This window comes from Myotis nattereri (genome assembly GCF_964212035.1).
Source record: "Myotis nattereri genome assembly, chromosome: 17".
NCBI lineage: Eukaryota > Metazoa > Chordata > Mammalia > Chiroptera > Vespertilionidae > Myotis > Myotis nattereri.
In genome coordinates, this window is record NC_138092.1 from 23,846,639 (window position 1) to 23,864,681 (window position 18,043).

The following is an 18,043-nucleotide window of genomic DNA, read 5'->3' on the forward strand; positions in this document are numbered from 1 at the left end:
TTTAAACAAGCTAAGAATCCTTAGAGAAGAAATAAAATGAACCAATATCTACTCACCTGAAAAAAGAGAAAAGAGAAATCCTGTCATGGACCATTTTAGGCAACACAACCACTCCACTGATCACCCGGCTGCGGTAAACCAGACCGCCAGCCTCTTACATTTGCATATCATTTTCAACCCACGTTGACTTCTGATTACTTCACATACTACAACACATGTTCCTCCCCGTGTGCACCCAGAGGCTGGGATTGCTCGTCTTTGAAAAGAAATTCACCAGCACGCGGCTGCATCACAGCAGCTGAAAGTCATTTCACCTTGGGGTGGGGAAAACAAATCCTAGAGCAGTGGTTCTCAACCTTGGCTGCACATTAGAATCACCTGGGAATCTTTTTAAAATCCTGATTTCTGGGCCTCATCCTGCGGAAATTGTTTGTTTGCTCCTAATGTTGTGGCCCCACCCCATAACAAAGAAACAGAATTTCAGGAGGATGAGGCCCAGAAATCAGGATTTTAAAAAGATTCCCAGGTGATTCTAATGTGCAGCCGAGGTTGAGAATCACTGTCCTAGAGGGAGACGAAGTGCCTTGAGCCCAGGGAGGAGGAGCGGTGATGCGTCCAGACTTCAGGAAATACGGTAAGGGTTTAAGGGTATGCTGTCATTGTCTCGACCATACATTCCCCCATGGCCATGGGATGTTTCTCCTGTTCGCTCTCTGAGATCTACTCTCTACTCTTCTTGCCACACTCTGTACTCTGATGCGGGAACCCTGTGTGCGGCACAACCTGGTCTTCCTTGCCGGCTGGTGGCTGACTGGGTTAGGTCAGTGGGAGCCATCAGCAGAAAAGTGAAGATGAGATGGAGAGAGAGGTCAGGGTATTTCTTCCCTGTGCCTCCCAGTTTGGCAGTTGCCATGTCCCTCCATGTCCTGTAGGGCAGCCTCTTCTCCCAGTTCCATATCTCGGGGACTCTGGAAACACCATCTCCTTCCCCGGCTCCTTCAAGCCCAGGGGTCAGAGCTGTTTCCATTCTTGTTACTCTCCAGGTGCCTCACTATCGCTTGTGGAGCCCTTTAATCCCACCCACCTACCACTCTAAATCATCCTAAATCCCTCCATTGGAACCACCTGATTTGAATTGTTTGCTGCCAAGATTCTGATGGCTACAGGCAGGAACTGTGTAATCAAAGCACCTGGCATGCAGACCAGAACAAAGAAATCCCTCAACAAACACTTGTTGAATGAATGTACTCCTGGAATGCCAGCTCCCCTCGCAGGAAGCAGCAAGCTGCCTGTCCCTTTGAACATTAGGCATTGCTTCTCCTCCTACCTCCTTCTCCTGCTGATGTTCACAAGATACAGTCGGCTGTGAGTTCACACCTTCATCCCCTCAGCACACACCCCTCCAGTCATTCATTCACCGAGTCTCTATAGAGCTTCAACTACATAGAAAGCGCTTTACGAAGAATATTTTGTCCTGGGGTTACGTAGGCTGACCTTGCTTATAACATTTCTTCTACTCCATTTGATGGAAATGGGAAGTGCCCATGGAATTTCAAGAAAGTGGCACTAACTGGTAGCTTAGGGTAACCCCGAGTCCTGGCCATGTGGGCAAAAGGCCACGGGAATCAGCCTGGCATCCAGGAAAGTACATGCTGGGAGGTGTCCATGTTTACATGGAAAGAAAGATGATTATGAATAAAAAGGAAAAAAGAAAGGGAGGAGGGGAAGGGATAAGTAGCTATGTCTCCACACTTTTTAGCAGCCACCATTAATGACGTATTTCTGACACACTACAGTTTTCTATAACTGTTTTGGTTCCCTGCATGGTTTAAAGTAAGGTTTCAGAGATCAATACTCATTCGAGAGGTAAAAATTGCTTTTCTACCATATCTCTCTTTCCCCTGCTCTCTCCTCCTCACACATTCTTCGTGCGGTCTTATTTTTGGCACACATACCTGACTGTCTGAAATAGCAGGGATTGCCATCTCGGCCTTAAAGTGAAACCGTTTGCTCTTATGTGGGTGAGAGAAAATGAGCACTTGAAACCAGGACAGAAAAGCTGCCTTTAGAACCCAGAGGAGTGTTCCCTAACGGAGGCAACGCACACCCACACAGGCATTACGATAACTGGGGCAGGAGCAGACTGCTTGCTCCAGACAGAGTGGTTGCAAGGTGATGCTACACGGGTGCCTCCCATTGGTGCTTCTCCGCACCTGCCAGCAGCTTGCTGTTCAAAAACAAAAAATGAGGGCAGGCAGGAGGGGAGAGGTGAGGTACAGCCATGCAAATGAGGCGCCAATTAGCAGAGAAAACGAAGGGGAAGATGCCCCCTCAGGGTGCCAGGGGTGCAAGGTGTGCACAGGAACTGGGTTCATTAAAACCAGCTCTGCAGGAACGTGTGAAACAGGGTTCCGATCTGGCCAGAAGCGCTGGCACCTCGAAGTTTGGGGCACCTGCCCGAAAAGCCCACTGCCAGCTCCTCGGGCGGGGTGTTTACCTCTGTGGTGGAGAGCACGGTGTCCTCATCCAGGCTGAGCACTGCGTCGGTGACGATGTTGTCATAGGGCAGGAAACGGCTGCTCATGACCTGGGAGGACGCAGACAGCAAGCAGAAGAGGAGTTAGGAAAAAGAAAAGTACATTTTGAATTCTGTTCTTCGGGACAATTCACCCATCCTCAACCTTCAGAAAGAACATTTTAGCCCTTCTGGTGTGGCTCAGTGGTGGAGCGTTGACCTATGAACTAGGAAATCACAGTTCGATGGTTCGATTCCTGGTCAGGGTACATACCTGGGCTGCCACCTCCATCCCCAGTGGGGGGCGTGCAGGAGGCAGGCAATCAATGATTCTCATCATTGATACTTTTATCACGCGCTCCCTCTCCCTTCCTCTTTGAAATCAATAAATTATATATATATATATATATATATATATATATATATATATATACACACATATATGAACACTCTAGCACTATGTCACCCCTCCACGTTGAAGACTCCCATCTCTCATCAGAGCAGACTCATCGCGTCCACAATTGTGGGCACCTACTGTGTCCAGAGCCCTTGCTAGTTAAAGAGGGTACAGAGGAGAAGATGAGTTCCTGGTCTTGGAGGAGTTCACAGTCTGCAGAGACCAAGGCAGAGCTGGCCAGTCCTCGCCTGCTATGCAGATGCCAGGAGATCAGAGGATGCGGCCAGCAGCCACTTGGAAGAGCAGATGAAGAAGGGACATGGAAGCAGCACCTTGGTGGGTAGGAGCTCACCAGGTATAAACAGAAATGAGGCACCACTGAGAGCACTCAGTGCTCTGTGCGAAGGCACAGAGGAGAGTCCACACTGTGAGGCCAGGGGAGGGCGCTGGATGGAGCGGTGATTCCAATGTGGGGCTCACACGCTGGAGGCCAGGTCACTGGGGGGGAGAGGGGGGTACGGTGGGGGGGGGGTGCAGACAAACACCTCAAAACCCCACACTTTCTTTATTTTAGCACAGATTAGAAAAATATACACACACATATTAGTTGCTATAGCAATAAAAGGTAGTAGTTGAGGTAATTAAAACATTTTTCATTACTATGAAAAGTAAACTGATTTGCAGAAAAATAATAAATAAACGATAGCATATGTGGTCCACTGATTTAAGAAAATCGTGAAGGTAGAATAAAGTCTGGGCAAGTCCAGGATAAGGCATGGTAAGCTGTGTGTGTGTGTGGTGGTGGCGGGGCTTTGGGACAAGGGGATCAGTTGGAAAATTGAGGCTGGAGAGACTACTCTGTGACAGTCACAGCTTAAACCTCTCTGTTGAATATATCATAGAATAACCATAAGAATGATCATATTAGCCCTGGCAGGGTGGCTCAGTCAGTTGGAGCGTCAACCTGTAAACCAAAAACAGTTGCGGGTTCAATTCCCCATGAGGGCACATACTTATTTGCAGGTTCCATTCCCAGTCAGAGTTCATACAGGAGGCAATTCATCAATATTTCTCTCTCTCTCTCTCTCCCCGCCTCTTTCTCTCCCTCTCCCTCAAATCAATAAAAATATATCTTCAGATGAGGGTTACAATATATTTTTTTAAAAGAATGATCACAGCATAAGAATCACTAGCAAGCTTGAAACATTACAATGTGACAGGGAGTGTTTGACGTTCTTTATGTATATCATCTCATTTCACAGTTATAACCCCATTTTATAGATGAGAAAAGTAAGGCACAGAAAGATTCAGTGTCTTGCCCCGCCATGGACCCAGCAGCCTTTCATCCCTGATGATGTGATTCCATAGATAAAGCTCCTCAGTCACTAGGCTCCACCTTCTCAGGTTTGGAAAAAACCTCAAAAGGGAATCTGGGGTTCATATGACAATCTCACATTCACCTCCTTCCTCTGCAAGTTGGAGCAACAGTTCTGACATCCTCTCTGAACTCACACTTGGAAACCCAACAGAAAAGTCACACCTGCCATCAAGTCTCAAGGCACAAAAGACACAGAATGAAGCAACTGGACACTGGAGACAGAGAGAAAAAGCAGATACCTAACCTGGCTGCCAAGGGAATATTCTCCACAAATCTGAGGACCCACTCCCCACCCCAAAGATGCCCAAGCCATATTTATACCAAGAACCAGCTCATCCAGGAGCCTGGGACTGGGTTCACCTGCCTGGGAAGCTACTGGCAGCCTATGACGTTGAAGGATGGGAAGAGCCCACTGGAGCCCATCTCTGGGAGCCCCAGGGATGTATCTGCAGCATGAATGGCTTCAGAGTCTGCTCCTACACATCTGTCAACGGGGTCAAGTTTTGTCTCTCTCCCCTCTCCCCCCCTTTCTCAGGCTTTCAAAATAAAATAAAATAAAAATCAATCAGCAGCCCCCCCACATAGTGCTCAGAAATGGCAGCCTGAAGCAGTTCTCCGAATTCTGTTTACATGTCCACTGACGAACGCAGAAGCTATTAGCTGCCAGCTTAGCGATGCCCTGACCTTTCCCTTGTTAGCCTACAGGGGAGCACTGCAGAGACAAGGCCTATCAATTCAAAGCAGAACTTCACAGCCAAAGCAGCGATCGCTTCAATTTTAAACTGAAGGCTAAGCGTGGAGATTTAAATGGGGAATGGAAAGGACACATGGCTTCTTCCCCATCATGGGCCAACCACTGGCTTTAAAAGGATCCATTTCCTTTTTCTGAATCTGCTTCATCAACAGAGGTTAAGAGCCCCTAAGTCAACCACTTCCAAACTCTATTGTAGAAACCAGAGGCTCTCTTTCAAATACCTGGCTTCAGCTCCCTTCTAAAAGTTGAATGGATAACCCACATACAAAGTCAATCTTCGGGAAAACGGTGTTCCTCATTAGGTCATTTAAGAAATATTTAGCTACCACATGCCAGCCCAAACCCTTCTAGAATTAACCAACATGGCTCGGAAATGACCAAGACTCGGGAAGTTTACTGTCTAGTGGGGAGCATACTAGTAAATGTTTGTAAGTAATTATACAAAGCACAATTGCACACCTACTACGTGCCTCCACACTGCTAGGTCCATTTACATATATAAGTATCCTATCACTTGATCCTTTTAGCTACCTTGTTAGTTTGGTGTTAAGATTCTTTCCATTTACTAAAGGAAGATTGAGGCACAGACAATTAAATAACTCGTCTTGGGTCACACAAAAGTAAGTCTGACACGAGAGCCCATGATGACGAGAGCCAATGCTTCACCAATCTCAGTTTCATTTCGTAGCGACTGATTTCTTCACAGTGGATAAGATCTACCAGAAGGCAACCTGCAGAAGCTAGAGAAACAAGAACTCGAGCCTGGCTTCCAATAATGGTAGAAATTTCCAAGAGAAGGCAGCAAGTGAACAGGGGCTTAAACAATGGATGGGGAGTTTGACCACAGACATGAGGAACTGAGAGGGGTGGCCAAGACTTACAGCACATGGGAAAGACAAAAGTTAGAGGTAGGAGAGGACACAGATCAAATGTGGTCAGAGGACAGGGTCCCTCGGGGAGAGCAATGAGAGAGAACAGGATTATACATGGCCTCAAATGTTCATTTAAAGCATTAGCAAATAGATTCCCTTAAGGGCCATGAGAAGATTAAGAAGGTCATGGACACAGACAACAGTATGGTGATTGCCAGAAGGAATGGGGAGTAGGGGGAGGCAGAAGAAGGTAAAGGAGGGATAAATGGAGATGGAAGGAGACTTGACTTGGAGTGGTAAACACACAATACAATATACAGAGTGTATCCTAGAATTGTATAGCTAAAACGATATACTTTTGTTAACCAATGTCACCTCAATAATTTCAATTAAAAGAAAAAAAAAGATCATTCAGTTCTAGGCAAAATGAATTGGAGAATGGAAGCGGGGGGCGGGGGGGGGGGGCGGCTAGGCAGCACTCAAGAGAGTCTCTGATGGAGGCGCCAAAACAAAATTCAGGTGACAATGTCCTTTTTAAGATAAATGTGAGGAAGAAGCACACAAAAGACACAACTAACTCAGATTCATCAGCTAAGCAAACCCCATGCATCACCACAGGCATCAGCAGCCCCATCTTCATCCTCTGCATTTATAGGCAGATTACTATTGCCAGGCCCGGGATCCATTTAATCCTAAGAAGTATGTGTTGTTGCTCCTAGATGAGGAGGCGGAGAAAAAAGTATGCACAGGGTCACAAATCTCCTAAGGCGTTAGTAGTGGGGATCCAGGACTCACTAATTCGAAAGCCAATGACTGTGAAAGCTGAGGATGTCCAGAGACTGGTACAGTTTTAGGAAAAGTAGTCCAGGGCCAGCAGCTGGGGGACATCTAGGGCCAACACCCAGAGCACCCGGGGAGAAACGCAGATTCCATGGTGGTTCCACACTCAGGCCCCCGTCCAGTCCTACCTTGCTTTCTCCTTCAATGACGATGACAGGCACGGTAGTGGCAGGCCAGCGGTGTTTGGCTGGTAGGGGTTTGTCACAATTCCATAGAACTATGATCTGAAAGGAATAGGGGTTCATTAGATGGATTGGTGAGGCTGGATGTATATAGGCCTCCAACCCAACGTTTCCTCTGAGAGAGAGAGAGAGGAGATCCAAGCAAGGCAGAACCACAGACATCAAAACAGACTTTAAAGTTCATCAACTAAAGAGGGAGGACAAGAAGAATAGCCTAGAAATATTATGTCCAGGGGTCTGGAGAAAGTTGGAGAGGAAAGAAGTAATATCAGGGTTGCCAGATCTTAATAAAGTGATTTCCTAAATTCTGATATCTTATGAGAGATGAGAGCGATAATGACACTGATCAAATTAAAACTAAACGGGACATTGGCTATGAACTTGCACTACACCAGGCAGTGTGGGAGAAAGAAAAGAATTCAAGATAGAACTCATGTTTTCGATTTTCCAGAATGGCTGCTGATTTTATGGGACTTCGTTATTTCTAATAAGTGTGTGTGGTTCAAAAATGGATACTTCAAAATTATTTTAATTCTTTCCTCACTTGTAAACCTTCTTCTATAAGCTATTTACAAATGAGAAAAACCACTGTTAATAACAGTGTATGGGAGAGATGCTGATTTGCCAAATACGGTTACTACAGATTGAATCTTATGCTCCCAATGTTACCATTAGTCATGGCTACTGTGACAGAAAAGCTGACGCCTCCTGGCACCAACAAGTCTGCTCCTTCTGTGGAAACTTAGTTTTCTGGGATCTCCCAGGGGCACCTTTGATGTTATTTTATCACCATGACGTTTAAAAACAAAATAATGTGCTTTATATTCTTTTAAAAATGTGTTGTTGTGTATATATATATATATATATATATATATATATATATATATATATATATATTTATTTTACCCCTTAACCCGGTGCGAAGATCTCTTTGCAACCCGCCCACTACCTGTGCCCGATTTCACTCTGAAGAACCTCTACGTTGATGGAAAGGGCATTACAAGGCATGACGGATGAAAAGGGAGGAGCAGGACGTGACGTTACGTGACTCCCAGGGAGCAGAGTGCGCAGCGGCAGGTGAGGACTGGGAGGCTCTAGTCCGCTAGGCAGGAGCAGGCAGGTTGACCCCACTCACCTGGGCACAGTACTGGGATTTGGCTGCGGCCATGAGCAGTTTCAACACTGGCTGGGACTGAGAGACCAGGGGGCTGACTGCATGGATGACTGCGGTGAATTTGGAGGGGGGCTTTAAACCTGAAACAGAAAGGGGAGAGGCGCCTAATGAAGCGCTGAAAACAAGACATGGACAATTACTCCTCCTTGCTCTGCCGCCTCGCCCTGGAGCGAATGTTCCCTTCCAGCATATTTTTCCTTTGCCTCTTAGGTCCCGACAGAAAAAAAACAAGGTGAAAAGCTGCTGGTTTCCTGCTGCCTGAGTCCAGGGACCTCGCTCATTTACAGCTCACTGTCCATTTTTCCAGGCTCTTCCTTTGACATCTTTCCCTCCCTTGGGGATGCACCTTTGATCTTCCTTCTGCTTTGCAGGCACCCAGGTCTAATCACACACACACACACTCAACTCAAGAAAGGGTCTACTCTAGTCACATCTTAATCCGGGTTTAAGTAAATGTGCTCTCTCTCCCAGGGAATTTGCATGTGTCTTATCCGTAATTATGTAATTAGGGTTTTGTTTTTTTGTTTTTGCCTGATCAATACCATTTCACATATTAACCAGCAAGTGGTAAAGGTTAAAAGAACAGCATCCAGAACCTGGCTAAGGTTTGAACGCCACTTCCTGGTGGTGGGATCTTGGCAAAATTACAGAACCCTCTATGCTTCCACAGCTATGAAATGGGATTGATAATAATAGCAAACATAGGGGGGTGTTCTGAGAATTCAGCTCAATGAGTTAATGCATACAAAGCACTTAGAACAGGACCTAGCCAACAATCAGTGCTCCATCTCTGGTAGCTGCAGTCCTCACCACCACCTCCACCATCACTACTGTGGAATGGAAGCCCCTATACTCCCGAGAATCTCATTTGTGTAGCAGTGACATACTGAGAGAAAAAGTGTGCGGCCCAGACCTCGACCAGCTGTGTGCTCTGAGACCTCCAGTGGAAAGGTATCACAGAGATACAAAGCTGCCACCAAAGAGAAAGAAGTGGGATGGCGTCTCCCCCTAATGAGTTTTTCCGTAAGAACTCACTAAGAAATCGGAGACCAGTAAAAATGTGTTTTAAAAAGTCACAAGTTTCGCCCTAACCGGTTTGGCTCAGTGGATAGAGCGTCGGCCTGCGGACTCAAGGGTCCCAGGTTCGATTCCGGTCCAGGGCATGAACATTGGTTGCGGGCACGTCCCCGGTGGGAGTGTGCAGGAGGCAGCTGATCGGTGTGTCTCTCTCATCGATGTTTCTAACTCTCTATATCCCTCTCCCTTCCTCTCTGTAAAAAATCAATAAAATATATTTTAAAAAAAACTTCACTAGTTTAGACCCACTAATTTTGCATTATAGTAGCTTAAATGTCAATAAAAGAGGGTGGGGACGTTCAAGTTAAGCTTTAATATTGATGGGATAAAGGTAAGAATCAGACTTTGTATATTAAAGGATTATACAAATGTTTGTAGAGCAAATTATATCATCCAATTAGTACTTTAATTTCATGTTAGAAAGAAGCTAACTTTCCCACTATCAAGATACACATTCCAGGTTTGCCAAGGAAGAAAAATCAATACGATGGAGGGGTTTGCTTTTTAACAGCGAGGACAAGTCCCTGCTTTTTACTTTCACTAACACTTTAAGGAGCATCATTTACGCACTTCTAATGTGCCAACTCCAAATGAAGCTATTAATGCTCTATAAGAAATATGTAGGAATTTTACCAATATTGCCTTAATCTGAAAATCACTAGATTCTAAACATATTCCTCAGTGTAGACCACTCACTGGTTTTGATATGGTCTCCATAACATGTTTGGTTTGGACTTAAGGGTTCTTTGTCACTGGTCGATACATCAGGCCACACATTTGTATAAGTTTCTTCTTATCAGCTAATATGCACAACTCAAAAAAGGAAGGTAGTAGAGAGCATCAGCATTGGGTAAAACTAGGAGTCTTTTACCCTATTACATCAAAAGATGCTTTCCTAAACCAGGTTTCTCAAATTTGAAACTGTGAATGATGAGAAATGCCCAAGATATTACTCACAGGAGAGCGACTGGGGCTGCACATACATACTATACCTATGGCAATAACGGTAACAATTCGTAGATGTTTGTCCTTCCTCCCATTTCCTTTTGCCCCATTAATGTTACACTAAAAGCTGTTTGAGGGCAGAGATCGTATCTCATTGGACTTTTTATTTCTATCACCTAGCACTGCATGAACATAGCACGTAAGAGGAGCATAATAAATGGTGAATGAGGGATAACATTTCTCCCTTGTCAGATATTCTTAAATCTTTTCCCTTTCCCTTTGTTCAATCAGTTTTTCTTTGGTATGAGACAGAGAAGTTGGGATTGTAAAAAAAAAAATACTGGGGTGAGATCTTCTAGCTCCATTTTATATATGATGAGACTTAAGATTATAGCTAACCCATTGCCATGTTCGAAATGATGCGTAATTTGGGAAACCTATTTCTCAAAAAGAAATGACTCTACTAAATAAAAAGTGTAGCTGTTCAGATAAGAAAGGTGTTTTTTAATTTTTTTTTTTCATTTTGTAATGCTCTGCAGGATTTATCGTTCTTGACCTTGATACACCATTTATGACAGGGCTCGATCAGCAATCTCCAATGCTGGCTGTTAGGGAGACCCAGCTGTGGAATAGAAAAATCAAGGAGCCTTAATTCTGGACAACAGATGGAGGTGACACCAGGGTAGCTCCCTGGAAGGAACCCACTTACCTAAATTAGCATAGTAGTAAGGAAAATCTCCCAGGTAAGATGAATACTGTGGTAGGACGAACAATCCTCCAGGATGTTTGTTCCATATTAAACTGTTACGTGATATGTGCTTGAATATTCTGTCCTGAATAATCTAGAAAACAAAAACACAGCACCTGGTGAGTATGAGACCCTGAGGGTATCTGATGAGGACCGTGCTCAATGCCCTTGGAGGGATGAAGACACTCAACGTAGTGACTCTACCCTCCAATTCTCCACTGATAAAAAGTGTCTGAAACTTAAAGAGAGACAGAACAATGGGAGAAAGAGAGAGAAAGATGAATTATGACTGATCATATTTCCTAGCTAAACTGCAGTTTCACCACAAATACTATAGAGTCTTTCTAGAATAAGAAGTCCATGCTCATTTCAAAACATGGTGTGTGGCATGGTGTCCTTGGCAGGGGAGCATCTAACAGTGGTTCTGCGTCCACACCAGGAATATTTGTTCCCGTGCACAGAGGTCAACACAGACCATATGAAGACATAGCGAAAAGCATATTGGAGGTGTGACACATTCTAGAAGCTGTGGAGGTTTTGGTCTGTGGCTTTAATTCAGGAGGCAGATTTATTTGCTTGTCCTATTTCGTTTTCCTTTCAAAGTCAATTGTTGAACTTTTGGAGTACTGGTTAGCTGAAGTTTTCCTATATTTCATCTCAAAAAGTCGGGAGCTAACAATTATTTAAAACATCCTACATAATAGGACAAGGGCTGTGGCATATGAAGACTAATAATAGCCAAGCTAGTTCATTAGTTTCTCTGGACTTCGGGACCTTGCAGATCATTAAATTCTACATTTAGAGTCAAGCATTCTCCCATCCTGGATCATTTGTCAGATGAATGTGATTAATCCGCCTTACAGATTTCTCTCTGTGACTTTCAAACTCTTGTAATTATACCAACCACTCATTAAGATATGATTTGGCAAATAATTAACTCGATACAGAATTTCATGTTTTCAGCAATGTTTCATTTTTTTCTACTTAAGAACAAAAAGAAGAAGCCTGCCATATGTCTCAAGAGATTTCAAACCAAAATCATCATTTTCCAGCTCCCCATTTAATGCAATGTGATTTTAAGTACAGACCATTTTAAATGAAGTTTTATTATTTGTAAGGTTATTAACACCCTCATTTCATCCCACATGGTGAGTGGATAAGTAATAAAGTGAGCTACATTTATCTTTGCAAACCTTATCATGTTTATATTTCTTAATGAGAAAGAAAAAAGGGAGCAGAGAGGAAATTTAGAAGAACTCAAATATCTTAGTTCAATGACTTCTGCATTTTTTCTTTCCCTCAGATCAAAATCGCTAATTTTATATGGCTGGGTAAAGGTTTTCTAATGTGGTGGTGATTTTAGAAACCTAACTAAAATATTAATGTTTACTCTTTGTGGTATAGCAGAGATATGCTAAAATGCTGTTGTCTAGGCACTAATTATGAGAAAATATGGTTGTGAGGGTTTTTACATGACAAGCAATCTCAATTTGTAAACCATTTATTCCAGATTTTTTAAATTACTTGCCCAAATACACTATTTAGTTTCTTTAAAAAAATAATAAAATTCTTTATTGGTTTCAGAGAGGAAGGGAGGGAAGAGAGATAGAAACATCAATGATAAGAGAGAATCATTGATCGGCTGCCTCCTGCATGCACCCCACTGGAGATTGAGCCCGCAACCCAGGCATGTGCCCTTGGCTGGAATCGAACCTGGGACCCTTCAGTCCGCAGGCTGACACTCTATCCACTGAGCCAAGCCGGCTAGGGCTATTTAGTTTCTTTTAAAGCTTTTCATTTCCCCCCTTTTTTTTCTTTCCAAATTTTTGTACTTTCCAGCATGTGGTCACTTAAACAAGTTTGGATATTAAGACACAGAGCAAATGGAGAATAGGTAGCATCATAAATCTGACCTATATAGACATGACATGGAACTCAGAGATCACAAAATGGATCACCACTCCCGCTCTCTGGGTGGTATGCTTCTCATCATCATGGACTTTTTTTTGGTTGAGTATCACAACACTTTTATCTTTTTAATTTAAGGATATACAAGAAGCCATAGTACTTCTGAAATACCAATAAGCATATTATATTCTCTTCAAAGGCTCTGGACGGGAAGATATCAGCAAAGGTATGAAAGCAATAGAAAATGTTCATTTTAACCTGGGTCAAGCAATTGGCCACCTTTATGTGTCACCTTGCTCATTTGTAATAAAACAATAAAATATCATACTAATTATAATAACACCTCAGAATCATTAGGAAAAGCTTCATAAGTGTTAATGCTTAAGACTCAATTTTTTTTTTTACCATTAATAAAAAATCTCATTCCTGTGTTCATTTTCTAGGCATAGATTTTTCCATTTTTACACAGCTATAATACTATAGATATTATATATTATAGATGTCTCCTCATATAACTAATGGTATTCATGGTTTACTTTTTCTAAATGACCCACAACAGTGTGATTTTTTCTATGCAAAGTAATGAACACATTTATGAATTAAAATTTTCCACATTTAGGATTGATTCTTTAAGACTTTGTCAAGGGGTATGAATACTTCTAAGGCAGTTCCTATCATTGGCAAATGTCTTTCTGAAAGGTTTCTAACAACTTGCCTTCTCAAAAGTTTGAAAGAATATGGATCTGATATACATAAACACAAACACACACATAATACAACATTTTTAAAATTACAATCCCAAATGGCACCCCAAAAAGAATAGTATTTCCGATTAATGTGAATTCAAAGGGAAGAATGACAGGCTCCTTATTTTTCTTTTATTCTTTGCCATAAAAAAAAAAAAAGGACTACTGATTACAGGTTACGGTCATTCCATGTGGTCCTGACTTGGTCTTCTGACCCACGCAATATTACCTAATACCCACAGTGCCACCATATGTCACCTCACTGCAAGCCAAAGCAATCTCCTATTTCCATTATCTCATTGATTTTAAAATTTCACTGTACAATAGCATCAGCAAGGCGATGGTTTAAATGTGCATGGTTAGATAACTGAAGAGAAAATGAGAGAATGAAGACTTCATGAAACTCCACGAAAAATGTGCTTTCCAAGCTGCTGTTCGCTGTGTTCACATATTATTATCGTCTCATACACTTTTCTTTTGCTCACCCTGGTTCTGACGGGGCTCCTATGGCTCAACCCCCCATGCCAGGTTTACTATTGTGCAGTATTCTGACATATAATGAAATCCAGGAAGGAACACTGTCTTGGCAGTATTTTGTGACTGTCCCCAACATTACTTGTCACTCTGCGCACGCACACAAAAACTCAGCTCCAAAAAGACTGAGCTCTTATTAAATAGCTCCTTAATTCCAAGATGCAGAATAAGGAAACTTTAGTGACAACGGAAATACAATACTAAGTTGAATCCCAAATAGGACAGAGTGCAGCACAATAGAATGTACTAACAACTTGACCCTGGCATTGGAGAGGAGACTGAGGTGTCCTGTTTTTAATTGTGTCTAAGCACTACCTATATCTCTAAGGCTCATAGCCTCCAAACCTAAGTAATCCCCTTCTCATGGTCTAGAATACAGCAGGCAAGGAAGGAGTCTGAGTGTAGAACAAACTGAAGCCAGGGATCCTTAAATGTCCATTGTCTTCGGGTAACTCTGAATTACCCTCAAGCCTTAGGCACTCCAACAGGGACCAGATAATATAAAATGACATATTATCTACATTCGAAGCTAAGTGGGCACTTTTGATATGCATTACTTAAGTCATTCTTACAAACATACTGACTTTGTTTATTTTTGTATGTGAAAGGCATTTTCTGCCAGTTTCTCTGCTTTTCTGTTTACATTGGGCTCTGGGTTATCTGAGTTTTGAATTAAAAAGGGAAACTGGATGGTATCACTCATGCAATTCGGTTAAGGGGTCAACTTGTTACAATCTAATCTCAAGACTATATATGGAGATGTGACAGCTGCTATAAATTAAAATGAAGTATATGGTTTGCAGTGTTTTCAAAAGAACTGTGTCGCTAAAGAACTACATGGCTTACAAACAAGGGGAAGAAGGCATTTTCCAGGCACAGAGATGAACACAGCTTGACATAAGTTCCTATTCTGATGAATATCACACATTCAACTGTTATTAGGGGATAATTGAGCCCTGCTAACTTAATAGGCAAGAGACCAGATCTATGCAATAAACCATACTCAAAAGAAATGTAATTAATGAGATACCATCTTTCACCTGGCAAATTAGCAAAGTTGTGTGTTTGTGTTTTAATTATGCTCCTTAGGGCTGACAAGCATGCAGTAAGCCAGGGTCTTCCCCAGACAGCTTGTGAGTCTAGATCAGGGGTAGGGAACCTCCAGCCCAAAATCATTTGGTTTGGCCCTGCCAAGGCATTAGGGGTGAGTTAACAAATGTTTAACCAAATATAGCAGGCTAATTTTTAAGTCAATAATTTTTTATGGCCTGGGAATGATATTATAAATATCCAAATGGCCCTTGGTAGAAAAAAGGTTCCCCACCCCTGGTCTAGATTGAAGAGTAATTTGGCAACACAGATCATGGCCTTAGAAATGCCTAGACCCTTTGGTTGAGTAATCCCACTTCAAGAACTCCATACTAAAGAAATAAAGATGTAGTTATGATATATGTAGAAAGTCATTGCTTGAATATATTCCTATCTATAAAAAAATAATTAGAAATAGCATTAATAGTCAACAATAGCAGATTGGGTAAATAAATACAGGCTCACACCAAAGGTGACATACAGAGTGGAAAAAAAAAAAAAAAGGTTAGATTTTTCAACACAGATCATACATAAAAGTAAATTGTATTAAATAGCTAAGTTTAAAAACTTAATCATGACAGTACTGGAAAAACGTAAATGAATCTGTACATGTATATAAATAGAATTGTGGTCGAAAACTTCTTTCTAACCATAGCAAATGGAAAAGTCACAGACGAAAAGATTGCCCAATCATAAACAAAATAGAAAGGCATACCAGAAATTGGGGAAAGACATTTGCCATAAAACAGTCAAAGGGTTAATATTTTTAATATAATAAGGCCTTAAAAATTAATGAGAAAAAGTGGGACAACATTGTGGCTATTTCTATTTCTTTCTTTGTGAGTTTCCTGAGCAAGAAACTATCTGAAAAATATTCATCCTAAGAAATATACATTAAGAAAATAATAATTATTATTTTTAAAGATATAATGCCCAATATTAGTGAAAGTGACAAAAATTAAAGGTCAAAACAAATCCTCTCATATAAGCTGGAGAGATTATAAATTAGTGCAATTCTATAACAGAAAAATTGAGAATTCACATTAGGAAACTTAACATTTGGCATATTCTTTGAACCAGGTCTTTGAATTCAGGGAATTTATCCTAAGGAATTAATCTTCACCCTGCCCAGCAAGTCTGTGCTGAGACTATTTGCTTTAATGATGAATATAATAATAAAAAGCCAAAAACAATGGTAATATCTTCAGATTGGTGATTCATTAAAGAAACTGAGTGATATCATGGAGTATTACATAGTTACTAAAATAATTACAGAATAATCTAATAACAGAAAATATTAACAATATATTAAGCTGAAAAATATTACAAAGTACAGAAAGACTCTTTTTTAAATAAAAAATGACAACATATTTATAAATTTACATAGATAAAAAAGCATCTTATTCCAAAAGGAAAAAGTAAAAAAAATGATATTCAACTTTCCTTATTCCTAGGAAGGGTGTTGTGTGGAGGACAGGATCAAAGAAAAGAATTATTACATATTCAAATCTGCTACTATGAGCAGAAAAGAGGCAGTCCATTTTAATTGAAGGGAGTGCTTTGGAGGCATAAGAGAAGTTTGCTTGCAATAAGGAAGCCTTTTAAAAATATTTTTTAAAATATATTTTATTAATTTCAGAGAGGGAGAGAGAAATAGAAACATAAATAATAAGAATCATTGATTGGTTGCCTCCTGCATACCTCTACTGGGGATCGAGCCTGCAACCCCAGGCATGTGCCCTGACTAGAAATCAAACCATGACCTCTTGGTCAGCACTCAACTACTGAGCCACATCGGCTGGACAAGGAAGCCTTCTCAAGCCATTCTGACCCTAACCCCTTCATGGGTGAGCCTGGGTCCTAAACAGCCTTTTCCACCTAGTTTCAGGATGACCTCATTCATGAGAGGACACTGACCAGAGCATGCCCCCAGGTGAGAGCAGGGGCCAGGCTAGGCTTGGGGTAGGTAAGTAAATGCCCTGCTGTGCCTGGGGCAGACCCAGCATGGGCTCTGATATGGAGGGGTGTTAGAAGATAGCAACGTGGACAAAACAGGGTGACTTCAGCTTTCCTATTACTCAGGCTTCTCAGTGTGTGCTCCAAAGTGCTGCTTTTAGAGCAGTAATCACTTTTCCAAAGTAAATACTCCAAAAGTGGGGCCACAAATGCCCCACCTCATGATGCAGACAGACACCTCCGAATCACCTCCAGGCTGTGCCGCACCCAGCACCTCTGCCCCCGCCTACACGCCTGCAGTCAGGAGTGTGCAGTTTCCCAAATCTTTTCTTAGCTCTTTGTGCTACTTTGGTGCAGCCTCAGGCCTCTCTACCTGCTCTACTTCCAAAGGTTTTAATCATCCCCACGCTTCCCTTTCCTTTCTTCCTCTTGCCTTAAAAAAAGCAACTTGAAGATGGGCCCCCATCTGCCTGCAAGATTTTCTGATTTCATAATGTTTAACACTTTCTGAACCGGGCGGGTGTCATCCTGAGTTTCTTCGCAGCACATCTTTGCAGCATCGATGCTGGTTGGGTTGTATCTGTCTTGAGAATTAATTGTGCTGTGCCCCGATGCCGTGGGACTATGGCAGCTGGGAAATCATTCATATTTTTAGAATGGTAGGAGATTTCCCCCAACTTGGTCACTGTGTGTTTTCTAAAAGGGCTACAGAACTATGTCTTGAAAGGATGCCAGTAAGTCTGAATGGCAGGAAGGCAGTCATTAGCCACATATCCCTGAAATGAGGAAAGACAGAGCCGATCTCTGTGTCAGGAGTGTAATTCTCCTCGTGTCAGTTTCCCCCTGGGTTTGTCAGAAATGGAGTTATCTGCTTGGGCATGGCAGAGCAGGTAAGAAAAGAGTTAACTGTCATAATCCAAGCACAGAC

General features: G+C 42.1%; 1 protein-coding gene across 2 annotated transcripts in view; it reads right to left on the reverse strand.

Moving 5' to 3' along the window:
• EXT1 (exostosin glycosyltransferase 1) overlaps positions 1 to 18,043 on the reverse strand; it is a 262,620-nt gene that overhangs the window by 8,742 nt on the left and 235,835 nt on the right. For both annotated transcript variants that reach the window (XM_081111378.1, XM_081111379.1), the window contains 4 exons: positions 10,844 to 10,976; positions 8,074 to 8,192; positions 6,885 to 6,980; positions 2,498 to 2,587 (listed from right to left, as the gene is read on the reverse strand). In XM_081111378.1, coding sequence (XP_080967504.1) covers positions 2,498 to 2,587; positions 6,885 to 6,980; positions 8,074 to 8,192; positions 10,844 to 10,976 — 438 coding nt within the window. The remainder of the gene's footprint in view (positions 1 to 2,497; positions 2,588 to 6,884; positions 6,981 to 8,073; positions 8,193 to 10,843; positions 10,977 to 18,043) is intronic.